The sequence below is a fragment of the Sturnira hondurensis genome, unplaced genomic scaffold (genome assembly GCF_014824575.4).
Source record: "Sturnira hondurensis isolate 20B ecotype Veracruz unplaced genomic scaffold, ASM1482457v3 Scaffold0004338, whole genome shotgun sequence".
Lineage (NCBI taxonomy): Eukaryota > Metazoa > Chordata > Mammalia > Chiroptera > Phyllostomidae > Sturnira > Sturnira hondurensis.
The window spans coordinates 4648476-4667429 of NW_028076969.1; the positions used below are offsets into that span (position 1 = coordinate 4648476).

At 47.0% G+C, this 18954-nt stretch overlaps 1 protein-coding gene across 1 annotated transcript in view; it reads right to left on the reverse strand.

Annotated features, from left to right (window-relative positions):
• Positions 1-3650: 3650 nt before the first annotated feature.
• GPR156 (G protein-coupled receptor 156) overlaps positions 3651-18954 on the reverse strand; it is a 96802-nt gene continuing 81498 nt past the window's right edge. The window contains exons 9-10 of the mRNA XM_037045582.1: positions 11317-11475; positions 3651-7144 (exon numbers count right to left, since the gene is read on the reverse strand). Coding sequence (XP_036901477.1) covers positions 5810-7144; positions 11317-11475 — 1494 coding nt within the window. The 3' untranslated portion in view covers positions 3651-5809. The remainder of the gene's footprint in view (positions 7145-11316; positions 11476-18954) is intronic.

Consider the following 18954-nt stretch of genomic DNA (forward strand, 5'->3'; position numbering starts at 1 on the left):
AAATCTGAGAAAAAGCTTCCAGTTTTGGGAACTGACCATGGTCTTTACAAACAAGGATTTGCTTGTTTTCAGTATCACATGTGTTTGGCATTAAACTTCCTGAAGGGGGTGGGAGTGAGCAGGTAGCTTTAGAAAGCTCCCTTCCAGCCAATCGGAAGCTGGTCAATGACTCAGCAGTGGCAGGTTTTGCAACAGGCTTACAGAACCAGACCAGCTTGCTTTTCCTAAGGAAATCTTCAGGATCTAAGAAAACCTCAGATTGGGGCCCTGCCCTGCCGGATTGAAATTCCTTCCGTCTTCTGACAGCGCTTCTGTGGCACCTGCTCTGGAACCAGCACTGGGGACTCCAAAAACGGCTTTGGAATCAAGTCAGATTTCAGTTCAAACTCTGGCTCTATCTCTAACCAGCTGTGTGATCTCAGGCAAGTTTCCTAACCTCTCCCTGTTGTAGTTTCCTCATCTGTAAAAATGAAATAAGCACAACTTTGCAAGTATTAAGTGGCACATAGTGGTTATTCCATGTATTTTTCTATTATAAAGTGTAGAATGGTTCTACAAAGGAAATTAGTTGTGTCTCTTTGCTCCACCCTAAAAAAAATCAGACTTCCTGACTTTCCAACTGCACCTTTCCTTCTAGGCCAGCCCTAATGTTTGAGTCTTGCAGGTGGGTGTGCTCCCTACAATAAGTGAACTTGGCCTTAGAAGAGGTTCAGGGAGAAAGTTCCATTGCTCAAGAAGTGGGTTGCACTAATCTTCATTTTTCTGGATCTGTTTAGAAGACCCTTTCCTCAGGAATCAATTGAAGACAAAGAAGGGGATTTTGGTATAAAGCAAGAAAACATAAAGAGGATTTTGAAATAAAAACCTGTGTTTCCTGAACCTAAGACAAACACTTATATCATGTTTACTATGTGTCAGGCATAGCTCAGATCACTTTACAAATGCTAATTCATTTGACCCTCATAGCAACCTTATGAGCTAAGCATTATTGTCCTAGTTTACAGCTGGGGAAACTAAGCCACAAAGAGGTTGTGCAACTTGCTGAAAGTCACCCAGACATGTGGGTGATTTTAAGCCCAGGTATTCAGTGGGGGCAGAAAATCGTTGTACAAAAATGAGTGGAGAAGAGACCTCACCTAAAATGCATTCTTTTGACAAAGGGTTTCAGTATTATCACAAATGTGTATCCGCAGCACTGCCGTCGATGATGAGATGCCTAAGCCTGCATCCCAGGTGACTTCTATTATGACGTGCCTCACTGAGGTCCCTCTTGAGACAATTCTAGGTAGACCACTCTTATTTTCTCTGTTTATTTCTTTTGACACACATTTGATGAACATCAAATATGGGCCAGGCACAGTGCTGGGGACACCAAGATAATTATAACAAGTTGTAAGCTCAAGAAGCTCATAGTCAGTGGGGACAACTGAGAAATGAATCAACAGTTACATACATACTGAAGCAAGAGCTCTGCCTTTCTTCACAGAAGCAAACCTCTCAACTCCAAACCATAGCCAGCGCAACCATGTACAAAAGAGGTCATCATGCCCACAGTCTGCCCCCTGACGGAGCTAAGCAGGATGCCTTTCTTTGCCTCCTCCTTCACATCTCCCTTGTCTCTGTTTGTTCATTGGATGTCTTGTCTCCTTTCTCTTCTTTTTGTCCTGTTGTTTTGCTTTTCTCTTAGTCACCGGAAAACCTTTTCAGGCCCTCTCCCAAGTGCTTATTCTCTGATCATATGCGTCTTGCTAGTGTATTCAAACATCCAAAGGTAAGTCCCAGAATGACGAAGGTTGGAAGACATGGACGTAGATCTTGGCAAGCTCATATCAGGTTGTTTCTTCCTGTGACACTGGCATTTCCTGTCCCTTGTGAACTTAATAGTGAACTGAACATCCCAAGATGTTCCCTTACTCAAATGCAGTTCGGCTGGGGATGCTAAGATCTGGAACATTTGGGGAGAGAGCATCAGAGTAGGCACCAGAGCTGAGGAAGAGCAAAGTCTGAGGACAAAGAGAAGGGTTTATCCTGCTTCCAGCCCCTTAAAGAGGCATCCCTGCATTAGACCTATCATAACAAAGCCCAGGTGGTGTTACTGGGGAAAGTGCAGCAGCCAGAGGGAACAGAGAAACTGCTTTGTTTGAGGCTTTGTTATGAAGGGGACTCAGGTAGGTGATGGTGATAAAGGTGAATAAGACTGTTCTGCTAATAATGCTTGTTAGTTACAAGCCTGTGAAGAAAGCATCTTTAAGAGAAAAAATTATCACAAAAGCTTTCTTGCTCCTCTTCTATTAACTCCATCATTCTACAGCACCTTTATTTAAGGGACTTAAAGTACTGTCCTTTTCAGAATGCAGTTACTTCTGGGTGATCTTTTTTTCCTATTCTCAACTCCTTGGAAGGCAGTGAAACCAGATGGCTCTGCCTGCCTTTCTGCTGCTTTTCTAGAACAGGTTCTTTGCCTTTGTTTCATCCACTTTTCTGCTCAGAAATCCATCCATCAAACAATTTATTAGGCAAAGTTCTCTGATGTCTACTCTAGAGGATACAAAAATGCAGAAGATACACTCGATGCTTTCAGGAACTTGAAATCTGTGGAGAAGATACATTTAAATATAACAAAATAAACACAGACTGAAGAGATTTCGTGAAACTTGTGTTGACTCTTCTTATAACCATTTTAGACATAACACAGTTTTTTTTTCAAAGCATGTCTCCTACATCTGATGCTTTCCCCTGTCCTCTATGAGCTCCGGGAAGGCCAAATTGATCCTTTAAGGAAAGGCAGTTTGAGCATAGGTGAGAGAATAGGGCCCCACTTTGGAATCAGGATGGACACCTCCGACCCCAAGATTTCAATCAGCAGGGCGATTGACTCATATGCATGAGTCAGAATCACGCCTGGCTCCATGCAACCCCTTAGACCCAACAGAAACGTGCAGAGCCCCAGCGACAGTAGCAGAGGAGATGTTTATGCGTCCACAGTTCCTTTGTAGAAGTTACTGCCCTTTCTTCAAGACTGGTACAATCAAGAGCATGCCAAAAGTCACTGAGCACTCTTTCTTTTGGAATTTCATCACTGGTTTTGCTGGCCTTGGGTAAGAAAATCCATGGAGGGAGTTGGTGAGGAGTCGGGGTGGGTGGTGCAAGAGGAAGTAATGGATTGGAGACAGTATTTTGGGGTGGGCAGCTGTGGTGTTTGGCACATTGTTTTTGAACCAAACAATAGGAAAAATGGGGGTATATTCTTTATCTTTCTAACCAAGTCTCTCAAGGATTACAAAGTCATTCCGGGTAAAATAGATAACAGAAGCCTCTATTTTCAAACTGAGTTTGAAACATGGTATCCTTCTTTATTTAACTGTTGGGGTCATTCAATTTTATTTGGGGTTGTTCAGGAAAGGCTGAAGAAAGAATGCATGTTCCACCTGAGTCTTTTTTTTTAATTTAAAAAAGTTTTATTTATTTTTTATAGAGAGAGGAGGGGAGGGAGAAAGAGAGAGAGAAACATCAATGTATGGTTGCCTCTCACTCACCCACAACTGGAAACCTGGCCCACAGGCATGTGCCCTGACTGGGAATCACTGGTGACCCTTTGGTTCACAGACCAGTGGTCAATCCACTGAGCCAAACCAGTCAGGGCCCCACCTGAGTCTTGAGGGATAAACAATTCACAAGGTATGCAAAGAAGGGAAAGGAGTTCAAGATAGAAGAGGAAGGGAAATGCAGAAGGGCTGGGATGGTGGGACCAAGGATGTAGGAGCAGAGAGTGAGAAGGATAAAAGGGTAGCCAGGTGTAGAGCCTGCATGGTCCACACTCATGAATGGTAGGCACCCAGTGGTGACATACTGGGAGGAAAGGAGCTGGAGGAGTCGGAAGGAAAGGAGGAGGTGAAGCCATCCACAGGACCCCTGCAAGTGAGAAGAGTCCAGGGTCTCCAGAATTTCCTCTAGGTGCTGGGGCAGGTGCTTCTGTCACAAATGAAGTTTGTAACACTGGGAGACCCAGGGTAACCCAGTGGCAACTCTGAGGGCTGCTGTGTGTCCACTCTCTGTGCCTCTGCTCCCCAGCCCGAGACCATAATTTCTGAAGAAACTTCCCTTGGGAGCCATTTCTCTTTTATTAAGCTCTCACTTGGACAACAAAGAAACAGCACAAACAGACACTACAAACCCACACACACAGTAAGTTGTGACATTTGTATGTAGAAGCTAGATGACAGAAAAAGCTGTGCTACCAGAAGGGCCTCCAATCCAGTGTCTTGATATTCATGAGTGTCAGCAGCCCCCGTGAGTCCATGACAAATCTTCTGTAGGACATTTAGAGCCAAATGCCTTGCCCCGGGCGTGTCTAATGAGGCTTAGACTCCTGCACATGAACATGTACACACACACACACGGATAGGGGCAGAGAATGGCTTCCAAACATCAACAGCTTAGCAACAAGCAGAGTGGACCGGTCTGTGCCTTCCCTGTGATTCTGGCAGCAGACGAGTTCCCCGCACTGATCCTTCACCGGCCCCCCGGCCCCCTGGGGAGGTGCAGGTGGGCCCTGAGGCAGTGAGGGCTGCTCCTCACGGAGAACCCAGTTTTGCTGTCTTGGGGCAAGTGTCCTGGACTCCAGGGTGAACACATCTCAGCTTTCCTACACTACCCTTGCTTTACTGCCTGGGCCGCCAATCCCTGCTTGCCACTCCCAGAAGAATGAGTAAAAAGCTGTATCCACCCCCAGCAAAAATCTATCAACTTGGAGTCCCATGAGCTGTGTGCAAGTCCTACATCAGCCACTCTCCAGCAGTGTGACATTGTGAAAGCTACCTCAGTTCTCGAAGCTGCATGTTCCCCATCTGTCTGCTTTCCAGGGTTATCACAAGGAATTATTGAAATTTGATGCTGCCAAGTACTGTGCCAAACTCAAGGTAAATGATCAAAACCCATTTGCTTTCCTGCCGTCTTTCCCCCCACTTTCTATTTCCAACTTTATTTATCCACTGATGGCCGCATAACCCCAATGGCACTAAAAGCGCCTCTTGACCAACAACAGGGCCTCCACACCGCAACAGAGGCCGCCAGTGTGCCGACCTGCGGCACTGGCAGGATCTAAGGGATTGACCACAGAACCAGAAGGCAGCTTGGACATCAGGTGCCACTCACACCCAGGAGCGAGATTTGGGTAGCCTGAGCCCTGACTGCCTCAGGGATGACAATGAGGTGCCGTGATGGTGGGAAAACACAAACACCAAATAGTGCTGTGGAGGTGGCCGTGAGTCGGGTCTTGTCAGAGCTGGAACCCAGTGGGCTGTGCTGTTTATAACCTTTAGCAGAAACGCAACCATGCCCTCTGCCAAGAACGGGACACCTGAGGATGTGGGAAACTTATCTTTGAGGCAGGTGTGTCACCAAAAGGCCACTTTGATGGGTCATAGTCCTCAACTGTGGTTCTGAAGAAATTTTCCTTCCATCTCTCCATCTGTCTGTCCACCAGCCATCCATCTGGTGTGTATTAAAAGTTTTGTAGAATACAGGCTGACCAGTACAGAAAAGCTTCTGTGCTCATGTAGCACCTTTTATCCATAGAGTAACTTTTATGGTCACTCAACTGGAGTCTTCTACAGGAATGCTGTGAGGTAGTAACAAGATAGGAAATACCCTTCTTTTCATAGATCAAGTGAGCACAGGTGAACATGGTAAGCGCTGCTCAGTGCAGGGTGCTGGTGTTCCATGAAGGCCAGACCTGGCCTTCCTCCTGGAGGCCTTGGTACGGCTTGTCCTGGACTAACCTCTATACCCAGACCCGCTCTGCTGTGTTTCACACCAGGGTGGGCTTCAAGTCATCTTTGAAGTTCACAACAGGCTTTGAGCGGGCCTGCAGCTTTTCCCAGGAAGCCAGCCCCCCAGCATGCTGAGGGTCAGTGTCTGACGAGCCACTGTCACTGGAGTCAGAGGAACTCTGAAAGCAGATTTCACAGTACGGCCGGTGGCAGTGGCAGAAGAACTCGTCTGAGCTGCTGGACTCAGTGTCAAGGTAGTCACATGGAGAAGAAAGGGAGGGACAGCCTGGGGACCCTGGGGACTGTGGCTGTTGCTCAGGCAGATCTGGTGAGGCTCTGGATAGGGGCGGGCCAGCAGGACACTGTGCCTGGCCAGAACCAGGAGGCTGGTGAGGAAAGGCTGCATGGCTCCTTCCAGCCCCCTGGGGCTCTGGCTGGCATTGTTTGCTGTCCTTCAGGGTGCCCGGCTTGCCTTGAGGATCTGAAAGTAGTGAGGGCTTCTTGGAAGAGGGTACCCTCAAATCAGCAGTTTGGGGGTCCAAGCAGAGGCTGTCCCTGTTCTGCACATTTAACCTACTTTTTGCACCAGGTAAAATCTTATTTGCCCGATGCCCCCCATATGAGGGTACAGAGCCTGGAAAGTGTGAGCGAGCCCGCGGCGCTGCCCGCCTTCTCCTCACCATGTGGGGGCTAAAGCCCAGCTCCTTAGGGAGGGGCACCTTCGGGGCGCTGTGGGCAGCACTGCTCTTCCAGGGCTGCTGGGGACAAGATGGGGAAGAGGGGAGTGGAACCTCTGGGCCCAGGCCCAGATCTTGTAGGACTTCCTGAAGCTTCTCCCTGATCACTGAATTGACCCTGGACTGCCGCTTTTGGGGCTCCCCTGAGTTCTCCAGGTGCCCCAGTTTCCTAGGAACAGAGCCTTCTTCACCTGGTATGGGACTCTGGTGGGAGGCCATGGGTACTTGGTCTCTTTTTTCTGCACCCTGGCTTTGCTCAGCCTGTGGCTTCTGACTGTAGCCCCAATTTAAATGATCAGAAAAGTCTTTCAAGTCAGACATCTTCTGCCCCGGGGAGGAGCCGGAGTCCTTCCCTGGCCCCTGGAAGCTTTGTGCATTTGGGGAGGGCACTGAGGTAGTCTGGGAGTCCCGGGCAGCTGCACTGGTATCACTCTGAGAGTCAGAGAGGCATAGTGAATGCCTTTGAGCTGCCAGGCCATGCACAGGGGCTGCAGCTTGGCCGTCCTCGCTGTGGGAAGAGGCAGGAAAGACAGCCCACTCTGGGGGGTCATAGGTACACTCAGCCAACATCAGCCTCACTAGCTTCTCTTTGGCGTTGCTTACTTGTTCCTGCAGACTTTCAATCACAGCATTTTTCTGTAAGATAAAAGCAAAACCATCAACAAAAGATGCTGCTGAAGGTTTTCACGCCATCTCCCGTGGGGGAAAAAGTGGGGTGCCAAGGGACCTTGGCTTAAATCCCAGCTGCTCTGTGTATTAGCTGGTGAATCAGGCTCTGAGAAGGCGCCTCCACAAAGTGGAAACACCTGTTGTGCGCAAAGTGCTTGATGCTGTCACTGACACAGGCGCTCAGTGAAGGAGAACCATGATTTACTGTAGTGGGGTCTCCATTGCCCCCCCACGTCCCCACTCTGTGGCATTATCTGTGAGACAGGAGGTTGGAGGAGACACAGCTTGCTGCTTGCTGGCTGGGGCACACACTTCTGAGAACTGGGAGGGAAAGGTCACTCTGCAGGACACGAGCCTGAAAAATGGCCCAACTCCGGTTTATCACACTTTTGCAAAATGCAGATGGATTCGAAGCACATCTCAAGGGGATGATTGAGTGGGGGAAACGAGTACTTTGCTTCTTGGTAAACAGACTAGAAAATGGAAAAACAGAGAGCAGAGTGGAGATTCCTGGGCCAAAAAGATAAGGCTGGAGCCAGGAGGGGCCAATGAGAATCTTGGGTTGGTGTTACCACCTGCCTTGCCTGGACCTTGGGGTGGAAGGTGAAAAGTTACTGGTATCTCCTACAGAAGGGCAGGCATTGGAAGTATTGGAGAAGCTTTTTTTTTTCTTCTAACAGAATTGTTGGGCCAGACTCTGATAGCTTCATTCAACAGATCTAGAATGGAGTCCAGAAGATGAATGAGGCTGGGGCATTTCTGCTATTGAGCTGCCTTCCTGTTGCATGGCTGTTAGTGGATACACAGGCTGTGCCCAGGAGGCCTGGCAGGTGCAAGCTGCAGAGGTGTGTCCATCCTAACTGAGATCATGGGCATGAAGTAGGGGAAGAGCATGGGCGGTGGGTGTGCCCTGCACATCCTCTGGTAGTACAGCAGCTGTTTCCCTAGTCAGACCTTAGGTCCACCTTCTGAAATGTGTGATGATCAAAGACAGTGGAGCAGGGTGGGGAACTGACGGTCTTGGGGCAGACAGCTGGGATCCAGGGTTCGGAGAAGGTGATAACACAAGCATTGTGTTCTAGGAACCGCTTGTTCAAATACCAAAATGTTGCCTCATTGTTGCTCTCCTCTTTAGAAGCTGAGGATGAGCATTTGGACAACCACTTATGATGCCCTGTAAATAAAAGGATGTTTCCATTCTTTAGGATACCTGATACAAGTTGCCTATGGACCAAACCTGTGGTGTCTTCTCAAGTTGAGATGGGAGAGTGGACCAGAAGTGACCCTTTCCGAAAGCAGTATCTGGTAAACTAGTCCAGCCACGGTCTCTAGCAGCAACTCCAAGGCAGGTCTACTGCTCTCTATTTATAAGCAGAAAGTGATTTCCCTAATACTGGCTCTCCCGGCGACATCCTGGTTTAGTCTACTTCTTTTGCCATCAGGAGAGCGTCCCAGACCAGTGGGAAACCGGTGAACAGGGGAAGGGACTTGCAGGTGAGCACCTGCCTGCCTGTTCTCTTTTCCTCACCTGCAGAGTGGTGAGGTCTGAGCGTTGCGGGGGCAATGTAGGGGATTCGAGGACTCCCCAGGAGCAGAGGGGGTGAGTAACTGGGAGACACTCATTCAGGTTCTGCATGATACCTGGGTGGGGCCAGGGAGCTCTCTGAGCATCGCATAGCGGTGGCTGTGCTGATTGCTCCGGGGGGGGGGGGGGGGGGCCCCNCAGCCCAACCCTCTTCCTCTTCCTCCTCCTCCTCAACAGCCCATCCTCATGAAGCCCACCCTGCGCATGGTCAGGCTGGCTTCAGGAGGCCTCTACTGCCTCACTGAGTTAGGAGGAAGCCGCCAACTGATGACAAATACCCCGCAAGTACCCTCTCAGTGCTGTCTTTTTGTACCTTATCTGCAAATTTCTTTGGGTGTAGTAAAACAGAATAAATATGGAGTTGCAAAGAACACTCTTCTCCCAGCAGACCAAACATCTGAAATTGGCTGGTGACGGGCCTTTCAGAGAAAAAGAGTGGGACTCTGTTTTCACCATGGCTGCATACTAATTAGAGGTGTGGTGTGAGCCACTGTCACCGTGAGACCAAAACCTGACCTATGGTGGCAGCTGTATTTAAATGAGCTTATTAATTAGTACTTTTGGCACATCTGGGGAAGCAAAACATCCACAAGGATGTTTCACAAGGTACAGGCCATAGGGAGAAATGGAATCGCTCTCTTGTTGCTATGGCACCGGGAAGAAGAAGAATAGGTCGTTTTCCTCTGCTGCGGGGTGTAGAAGGGAGGTTCTACCTGCCGGCCTGCACACAACCTGGGAAGTCGGCGATGGGAGCTGCCCCACACGGCATCTGGGGAACCCCTGGTCGCAGCGGCAAAGGAGGTGAGAATGAGAAGGTGGCCTCCCCAGGTCACGGGGAAGTAAGAGGAAAACAAGGTAAGGGTGGCCAGGGGGGCTGCAGCGGAGGGAAGCTGGAGTGAGAGGCTGCAACCAAGCTGGGCTCAGGGTTTGTGCGCATATGGAGGTAGGAGAGACACTGAGTCGCCCACCAGGCAGGGCCAGCGCTGAGGATTTATAACTGGAACCTCTGTGGGCCTGCTCGAGGCCCCGGGACGGCTGCCGGTTCTCAGGCCTTTTCCGGGAAAGATGTACCAGGTGTAGGGTGTTGGGGCCCGGCCAGCTTTTTACTGCCTGTACATCTGCTCCCTATTAGGACCTTTCCCCTGCAGACTCGAGGCATCTTTTTAGATAGAGCAGATTCAGTCGCTGCGTGGGAAACAGGGTGGTTAGTGCGGCAGAAGTACAAAAAGCACGTCATAAATTACCATAAGGCTAAAGAGTCAGGCCACTTGGCTGTTCCAGCATTAGCTGATTGTGAATGAAAGCCATCCTGGCTGTTCTCGCCAAGTCTCTGGCCTTCTGTTGAGCTGAAAAAAAAAAAACTGCTTCTTTGAAGACTTCACAGAGTATGAAAAGCAATGCTAGTCCCTTGCTAGGTGGGGAGAAATCTGGCTTTGAAATAGGGTCCTGAATGCTTCATAAATAGTACAGAAATAGAGAAGAAGTATGACTGAAAAAGGTCCAGGTTGCAGTGTGGTGTGGGAGCCTGGAGAGGCCCGGACAGCGGGTGCAGGGATGGCTAATCCCACCCTCTCACACGGGGACTGCTGACGGCCATATGTCCGTCCAGTCACAGGAAAAGTTTCCCCAACTGCACTTACTCAGGTACATTCTGTACCAGAAGGGCGGGGCGGAAGACTATAATTTAGTGAGTGTGAAAAATACTGACTAATTCTTCTGGGCCCCGTGCCTCGTTCCTGAGGCAGGGCGGCCTCGAGCTTTCCCAAGTGCTTTCTGCAAGCCCACACCACAGTGCCCGTTCTGGGAGCAGTGCCAGCTCGGGCTCAAGTACAGAAGAAGGAAGGGCTGGGGGCTCCCCAGTCCCCCCTTTGCTTCTACTATGATATTCAGAGGGCCTATTCAGTCCTCCTCCCCATCTTTAGACATTACTGACTCTCTGGGTTGGTGGGGTGATTGAAATCTCTAGTTAGAACCTGCAATACAGTAAGGGGCCCTAGAAGATCTTGTGAACGAGGACACGACTCTATGTAAGGGCAGAACGTATCGTACAGAAGCAGCTCGCACCCACTGCAACTCAGGGCCTTTACAGTGCTGTTCCTCTGTTTGGAAGGCTTCTCCCTGAACTCTTTTCTATTTAGTTTGTACTTAACCTGCAGCTCTCAGCTCACAGAGTCTTTTCTGACAGCTCTAAACTAGGTTCCCTTGTCCTGACCACCCATTTTTCTGTCTCATCACCCTAATTTTTTGCCTTCATTATTCTATTGGCCAGTATCTATTTCCTGCATTAGACCGTGAGCCCCATGAGGGTAGGGACTATGTTTATCTTATTCATCAGCATTTAGCACAATGCCTGGTACATCTGTTCAGTGAACGAACAAAGTGGGTGAAGTCAGCAATGGGAGAGTCCCTGGGGAAATGTTGAGGTTCTGCCTGCTGCTAAGAGAAGTGGGGGAAGGGGAGGAGAAGAAAGAACATTAGCAATGTGACAGCTGGGCCCACTGCTGCCTGCCTGAAGTTCTTTACAGAGAATCCGCCAGGCAGGGGTCTCACTTACTTCTGTGAGGAGTCTTTCCATGGAGGTCTTCTCTCCTCTAGCGTGGCAGTTCTGTTCCTCGCCGTACTGGGTAGGGCAGCTTTTGCTGGGAGTGCTGAAATATTTGGCCATGCATCTAATTGTTTGGTTTTCCTCTTCAAATGCCTTCCATTGCTTCAGCTGTTAAATAAAAGAACACATGTTATTTAATTACACACCCAGAAACACATTCTCTTACTCTTTCTCAAGAATACCAAGGAATGATGGTTATACACAAACACACAAACTATTCTTTCCTCGGAATGTACTTTACCCTGGAAAGCCCATGGACAGTAATCACAGATGGCATGGAGAGTGTTAAGGTTATATAGTTTTTAAAATGCTAAAGGAAGATGACAGGTAGATGACATGGAGCAATCTTAGCCTGACCCATTCATTGCTGAACTGGTCAAAGAAAGCCAGACTGAAGTGTACTCCTAGGGCCATATTCTAAAGCCAGAGTTTATGAGCTATAACAGGGTTACGCAATCTAAACACTGTATGTTTCAAGTGAAGCTGTTTCTAGTTATACGTAGCTGTTCTTGATTATCCTCATTTGTTGAGCAGTGGTGTGCTCACAGTGATTGAAAACCCCGTTCCTTGCTGGGGGACTTCTAACCCTAATCAGTAATCAAGGCTCAGATGGGAAACAGCAAGTGGTAATAAATATCAATAAAAACAATAGAACATTAGGTCTGTGATCTGACCATCTTTTTTCCTTGACAAGTGAGGGGAGACGCAGACGGAGTATGAGTTACATGCGCGAGAGAGAGGCAGAGCCACAGCTGTAACTGGGCACTGTGCCACGCCACGTGACCATGACACAGCTGACGCAGACAGACCCTGTTAACTGTGGGGCTCTTGGGAAAGTTTTCCAGGAGATGATGGCTTCGAGAAACAATCTGTGGGTATGCGAGCTAGTTTAATTTAACAGGGATAGAACTGAATATAGAACATTTGCACGTGGGGCCGTCCTCCTGAGCCTTTGGGACACTCTCTCTACCTGGCAAAGGCCAGTGACGTGGACGCCAGGGGAGGACACAGTGCTGAAGGCTTCTGTTTTTCCCTTGGAAATTCTCATAACTAAAAGTCCTAGTGATGTGTACCAGGCACCCTGGCACTCTGGAAAGGATGCTGGTGACTGTGGGGAGCCTCCTGGGGGTCCTGGGACTTCTTTGCTCACTCATCAATCATTTATTCACTGCAATTTGGTAAATCTCATGTAGGATTCTATATCCTCCCATCAGTTTCAATATCACCTCTCACCTGAGTCCTCTTGGGTCCTCTGTTGACTCAGCAGGACCCCTCATGATAACAGGAGTCTGTGTCCTCTGTGCTGGGTCAGGCCAGGAACCTCCCCTGCAGACGCCCTTCTTGAAAGCCTAGGGTGCTGTGATCTCACCACCCTACTCAGGCGTCATTGGAATGTGGCACCACGGGGTCACTGTATGGTCTTAAGTGGATAAAGCCGATTCCCAGGGTTGTTCCTAGTGTTGAGTCTAGCAGTGTCACTGCGTCTTGGCCCCTCCTCAGGCTCCCTCATTTCCTCAGCAGTACAGCTTTTCCTCTCTCCCCCAGCACCCTCAGTCCAACCTTACCCTCCAAGGGCTGCTGTAGGAACTGCTCACCCTGGTGTAAGGGCCCTTTCAGGCCTTTGGGTCTGTCTCACCCTAAATGGGCCAGGTGGAGCCAAGGTGTCCCTTGACAAAAGCCACCTTCCCCACAGTTCCTCGTTTGTGAAGATCCTGGTCCTTTAGACTTGACCCTTAGAGGTTCCTGAAATATCACAATAAATGACCCTCACGTCACAATTTCGGGACCTCTCATGACAGCTCCTCCAGAAGGACAGGCACATTTTTGGTTTTCAGCCTCTGGGCCATGTGGGTGTGGCAGGCTCAATAAATAGCCCCCCCAAAGATGTTTCCCTCCTCATCCCCGGAACTTGTGAATATGTTCACCCTTACATGACAAAGGGGATTCTGTAAATGAGCTTAAGGCTCTGAGATGGGGAGATTATTCTGGATTGTACCAGTGGACCCCATGTGATCAGGGGTCCTTGTGAGAGGGAGGCAGGAGGGCCAGCGTCAGAAAAAGAGAAGTGACGATGGAAATAGAGGTCAAAAAGAGAGAGATTTGAAGATGTCACACTGCTGGGACCCTTCCTGAGAGGGAAGAGCTCATGAGTCGAAGAATGTAGGTGGCCTCTAGAAGCTGAGACAGGCAAGGACATGGATTCTCGCCTAGAGCCTCCAGAAGAAATGCAGACGTACTAACCCCTTGGTTTTAGCAAAATGAGGCCTATTTCATATTTCTGACTTCCAGAACTATAATACATTTGAATTGTTTTAAGCCACTGTTTGTGATAATTTGTTATAGCAGCAACAGGAAACTAATACAGTGGTATTAAAGCTCAAGTCTTTAACAAGACCCACTAGGCCCTAGTAACTAGGGCTTTGAGAAGCACACCTCGTAAACTTTTGCCACACTCTCCTTCCTTCAATTTGTGCTTCAGAAAGTGCAAAGATTTGTGGTGCTCCAAACATAGCCTGTTCTCTCTCACACCTCTCTGCCTCTTGCCCCCCCATCTAAATGCTCCCCCCCCAATCTGCTCAGTTAACTCATGCTTCTCCTTCAAGACCAGGCCCATTTTCTGAGAAGGTGTCACTAAGTTCCTAGACAGGCTGGGACACCCCTTCCCCAGTATCATGTAGCATGCCTTCCTCAAACATTTAAGACATGTATTATAATTCCTGTCATGTCTGCTCCCAACTACACCTGGATATGGGGCCATGTGTTGAACTGCATGTTCCCAGTAGTTAATAAATGAATGGATGAATAAATGAACAAATGAAGGAAGTTTTCCTTTAAAAAGTTCACCTATCTAGTAGGGCCACTGAGACATAGAGAGATAACCCTAAGGCAGGCTAGAAAGTCCTAAGTACTTACATGAAATACTTTGGGGTGTTGGAGGAGAAAATAATATCCTATCTCAGGACCCATTTGCCTCTCAGAGGTGGATGGAGGAAAGGAGAAGTTGTGCAGGGGGGATGGTTCACATTCAGATTACCATCAATTAAAGCAGAAGGTGGCTCATTGCTGGTGATGTCCTTAGTGTTTGGCATAAACACGCAGGCACTTCCTGAGGGCCCCTGTAGAATGCTACTAGGTCCGCCTGCTGTTCATCCATTTCACTCAGCTCTCTAGTGCCACCTAACCACCGTTGTGGTATCTGTGCCTTTGTTTTCATAAACCCCTCCCATGCACAAGGCTCATTGGCAAAAAGGAAGTACCTCTCCCTCTTCTCTTCCCTACCCATGTAGCTCTCCTCGGATACTCTTCCAAAGTTGCTTAGCTGTCTTTTCCTCCTGAGAATACACAGTGCAGCTCTCTCATAGGGAGACTCTTGTACCAAAGACCATTGAGCCAGAGGTCAAAGTACATTCAAGGGTGCACTAAAACCAGACAGACCTTATAGTTAGTTTTAGATTTTTTAAAAATATATATTTTATTGATTATGCTATTACAGTTATCACACTTCCCCCCTTTATTCCCCCCCCACCCTGCATACCCCCTCCCACCTGGATCCCCCCTTTAGTTCATGTCCATGAGGCATACATATAAGTTATTTGGCTTTTCCATTTCCTATACTATTCTTAACCTCCCCCTGTCTATTTTGTACCTACCATTTATGCTATTTATTCCCTGTAACTTTCCCCTGTCTATCCCCTCTTGCTCCCCCACTGATAACCCTCTATTTCTGTGATTTTGTTCTTATTCTAGTTGTCTGTTTAGTTTGTATTTGTTTTTGCTTTTAGATTCAGTTGTTAATAGCTGTGAGTCTGTTGTCATTTTACTGTTCATAGTTTTGATCTTCTTTTTCTTACATAAGTCCCTTTAATATTTCATATAATAAGGGCTGGGTGATGATGAACTCCTTTACCTTGACCTTATCTGGGAAGCACTTTATCTGCCCTTCCATTCTAAATGATAGTTTTGCTGGGTAGAGTCATCTCGAATGTAGGTCCTTGCCTTTCATGACTTGGAATACTTCTTTCCAGCCCCTTCTTGCTTGTAAGGTTTCTTTTGAGAAATCAGCTGATAGTCTTATGGGAACTCCTTTGTAAGTAATGGTCTCCTTTTCTCTTACTGCTTTTAAAATTCTCTTCTTATTTTTAATCTTGGGTACTGTAATGATGATGTGCCTTGGTATGCTTCTCCTTGAATCCAACTTCTTTGGGACTCTCTGAGCTTCCTGGACTTCCTGGAAATCTATTTCCTTCACCAGATTTGGGGAGTTCTCCTTCATTATTTTTTTCAATTGTTTTCAATTTCTTGGTCTTCCTCTTCTCCTTCTGGCACCCCTATGATTGGGATGTTGGAACATTTAAAGATGTCCTGGAGGTTCCTAAGCCTCTCCTCATTTTTTGGAATTCTTGTTTCTTCATTTTGTCCTGGTTGAATGTTTTCTTTCTTCCTTTTGGTCCAAACCATTGATTTGAGTCCTGGTTTCCATCCTGTCACTGTTGGTTCCCTGTAGATTTTTCTTTATTTCACATAATGCAATCTTCATTGCTGCCTGGGTCTTTTTGATGCTGTTGAAATACTTAGTGAGTTCCTGGAGCATCCTGATAACCAGTGTCTTGATCTGATAGTTTGTCTATCTCTTCATTGCTTAGCTGTATTTTTCCTGGAGCTTTGTTCTTTCCTTTTGGCCTTTTTTTTTTTGTCTCAGTAGTCTGTTATGTAATAAATGTTGGAGCCTTAGGTGTTCACCAGGGCAGGGCAACACACTGGATGCATTGTGACTCTGTACGTGGAGGAGGGGTCAGAGAGGGAACAGTGCCGCTTGCTCCACTCTCTGTCTGTTTTGTCAGACTTCCATACAGTTTGATTTTCTGGCAGTTCTGGTTGTTTCTTGTGTTTAAATTTGTTGTTGCCCTTCTTTTGGTTGTGGGAGGAGGCACAGTGTGTCTACCTACACCTCCATCTTGGCTGGAAGTTCCTAGTTTTAGATTTTTTAAAGAATTTACTTCCTAAACCTAAAATACAGTGGACTAAAAGTATATATTTTTAAAGTTTTAGGTCTTGGTCAATTCAAGAGGAGAAAAGGTGTGAGAAAGAAAACAGATGAGGAAAGAGAAAGAGAAAGGAAGCTCAAGACAGCTAAAAAAATGGGGAACAGTATTCATCCATCCTGTTCTTGTATCCCATAATTCCACTTCCACTCTAACTTTATATATATGCATATTTTTAATCCTCATTGAAGGACATGTTTATTGATTTTAGAAGAGAGGAAAGAAGAGAGAGAGGTAGAAATATTGATTGCCTTTCATCCACTCCCCGACCAGAAATTGAACCCACAACCTAGGTATGTGTCCTGATCCAGAATCAAAGCTACAACCTTTCGGTGTATGGAGGGGATGCTCCTATCAACTGAGCCACTTGGCCAGGGCTCCACACACTTTAAAAAATCAAGCACTTGTTGCTTAGTTCAAACCTGGAAGTCATATTTCAAGCTGAACTTCAACCTGCAATTTTACATTTGTGTATACATGGGAGTGTACCTAGCTATCATTACTGACCTAGGTGCTGAGGAGTCAAATGCCAAAGAGACTGGAACTTGTGTCTGAGACTTAGGTTGCAAAGGGACGAGAGTGTTCAGAGAGGAGATACAAGTAGAGACACATCAGGGAGGTTGCTGATTAACTTAACTTTCAGATAGAAGTCCTGTTTTAGATCAGGAAGCCTTTCCTTGGGGATTACTTCTGCCCTAAATTATTTTTATCTTTCAGAGATTCCTATTAGCTCTAAATGTATCCCTAGATCTGTTCTCCATATTTTCTTATCTAGTCTCTCATTTTTTAACTGTCTTCTTATGTTCTGTTTCCTTCAATTAATTCACTCATTCAATATTTTCCCAATGTCCAATTGCCTATTCAATGTTTCTACTGGGTTTTTTAATTTAACACAATATTTTTGATTATCCTTATATAATATTTCATGATCTAAGATTATGTCCTTCTTATTGGTTTGCTTTGGTCGAAGAGAGACAGCATCCTCTAAATCCTACTAACAAGACAAATATGACGGAGGAAGGGAGCTTCTCTAAATCTCCAGAAATTTGTGGACCTCTTATTATGAACTGCAGAATCTCTTCATAGGTCCCTGAATTTACAGTTTTACATGGGAAGAGCTACAGTTTCCCAGGGTATTATAGTACATACATTCTTTTGGGGTTTCCCTCATCAACACAAGACAGCTGCCAGAGCTCCTGGCATAACAAACATTCAAGTAGAAAGGACATGGGAGAGGTGACACCGGCCACACCAACAGTTTTTTCAGGAAAGCAAAAACTATTTCAGAAGCCTCTCAGAAAACCTTTAGTGTTCAGCTGGGTCATGTGGCACCCCCAGCTGTAAGGGAGGCTAGAAAAGCTAGTGGTTAGCTCTTTCAGACTATATACTGGAGGTGAGCAAGGAAGAAAAGGTTTGGCAATGGGTGGATGGGTTACCAATCAACAATGTTGGCCACAGGGCCTAAAGGGTGGGCTTCCCAAAAGGCCCCTCCCCACTTCTTTTTCCCCATCTCCTAGAGAGGAACAGCCCTTACTTTTCATAGACCTTTTCTGTTACATTCCAGACAAATAAGACTCAGCTCTCAATGGCTCCCTTTAAATTCAGTTCTTATAACATTAAGATTAGCAAAAATTCCTCCAGTTTCTGGCATAGAGGCAATACCCACCCTTGGTTGTTAGTGCTGCTGCTACAGCTATTTTCAGATTTGTTTATTCTTTTGAGCATTTGCATGAGAATTTATGAAAAGGAAGAACGATGAAAGGCCTAACCGTGTGTCACAACATCATGCCCCAAAGTCCACTCTTTCCTTTGATAAACACCTTGTAATTTTCCACCAGCCATTTTATCAGTCAGTGGCCTCATGGCAAAACCATTCATAGTCAACTAGAAGTTGCAATGGGAACCAGAATGGGGTGTTGGGGAGGTAGTGGGGTGAGGGAGGCCTCGGGGAAAGAAAAAGAGAACTAGTAGGGAAATGGGAAAAGTGCCTAATGCCAAGTTCATTAACTCAGATGGATGTGGCTCAGTGGTACCCTCAGGCCCAGCATGAGTAATTTCACATCATGTTCCTTTCAGAGCCTATGGATTCCTTTGCCTTCCCCTCCAACTCCTTTTTTTCTTCTTTGCTGTCTGGACATTTCTGCTTCTATCTTCCTCCCCTGTTTGATTTTTTCTTTAATCCTCATAATATGAAACACATTTTTATTTCTCTTCATTGTGAGAAGGGGAATGCTCTATATTTTACTGTAATAAAAACGAACAGCATTTAAAATTGCATACAGTTCCAAAAGAGGTTCTCCCTGTGTGTCTGCAGGAAAGGCTCCTCACTCCCAGGCTAGCGAAAGAATGACACCAAGATGAGGGATTGGGCTTGAGTGAAACAGACTGGAGGATGGTGGATAAAGCAGGTCAGCGAGTCCACTGCCAGGGGCGGACATGGGCAGCCACCATGGCTCAGCCTCTCTGGGCTGCCCCCTTGCTGACTGAGAGCAGAGCTGTCTTCCTTCAGGAGAGCAAGATTGGAAGAACAGAAGGAGCCAGCTCA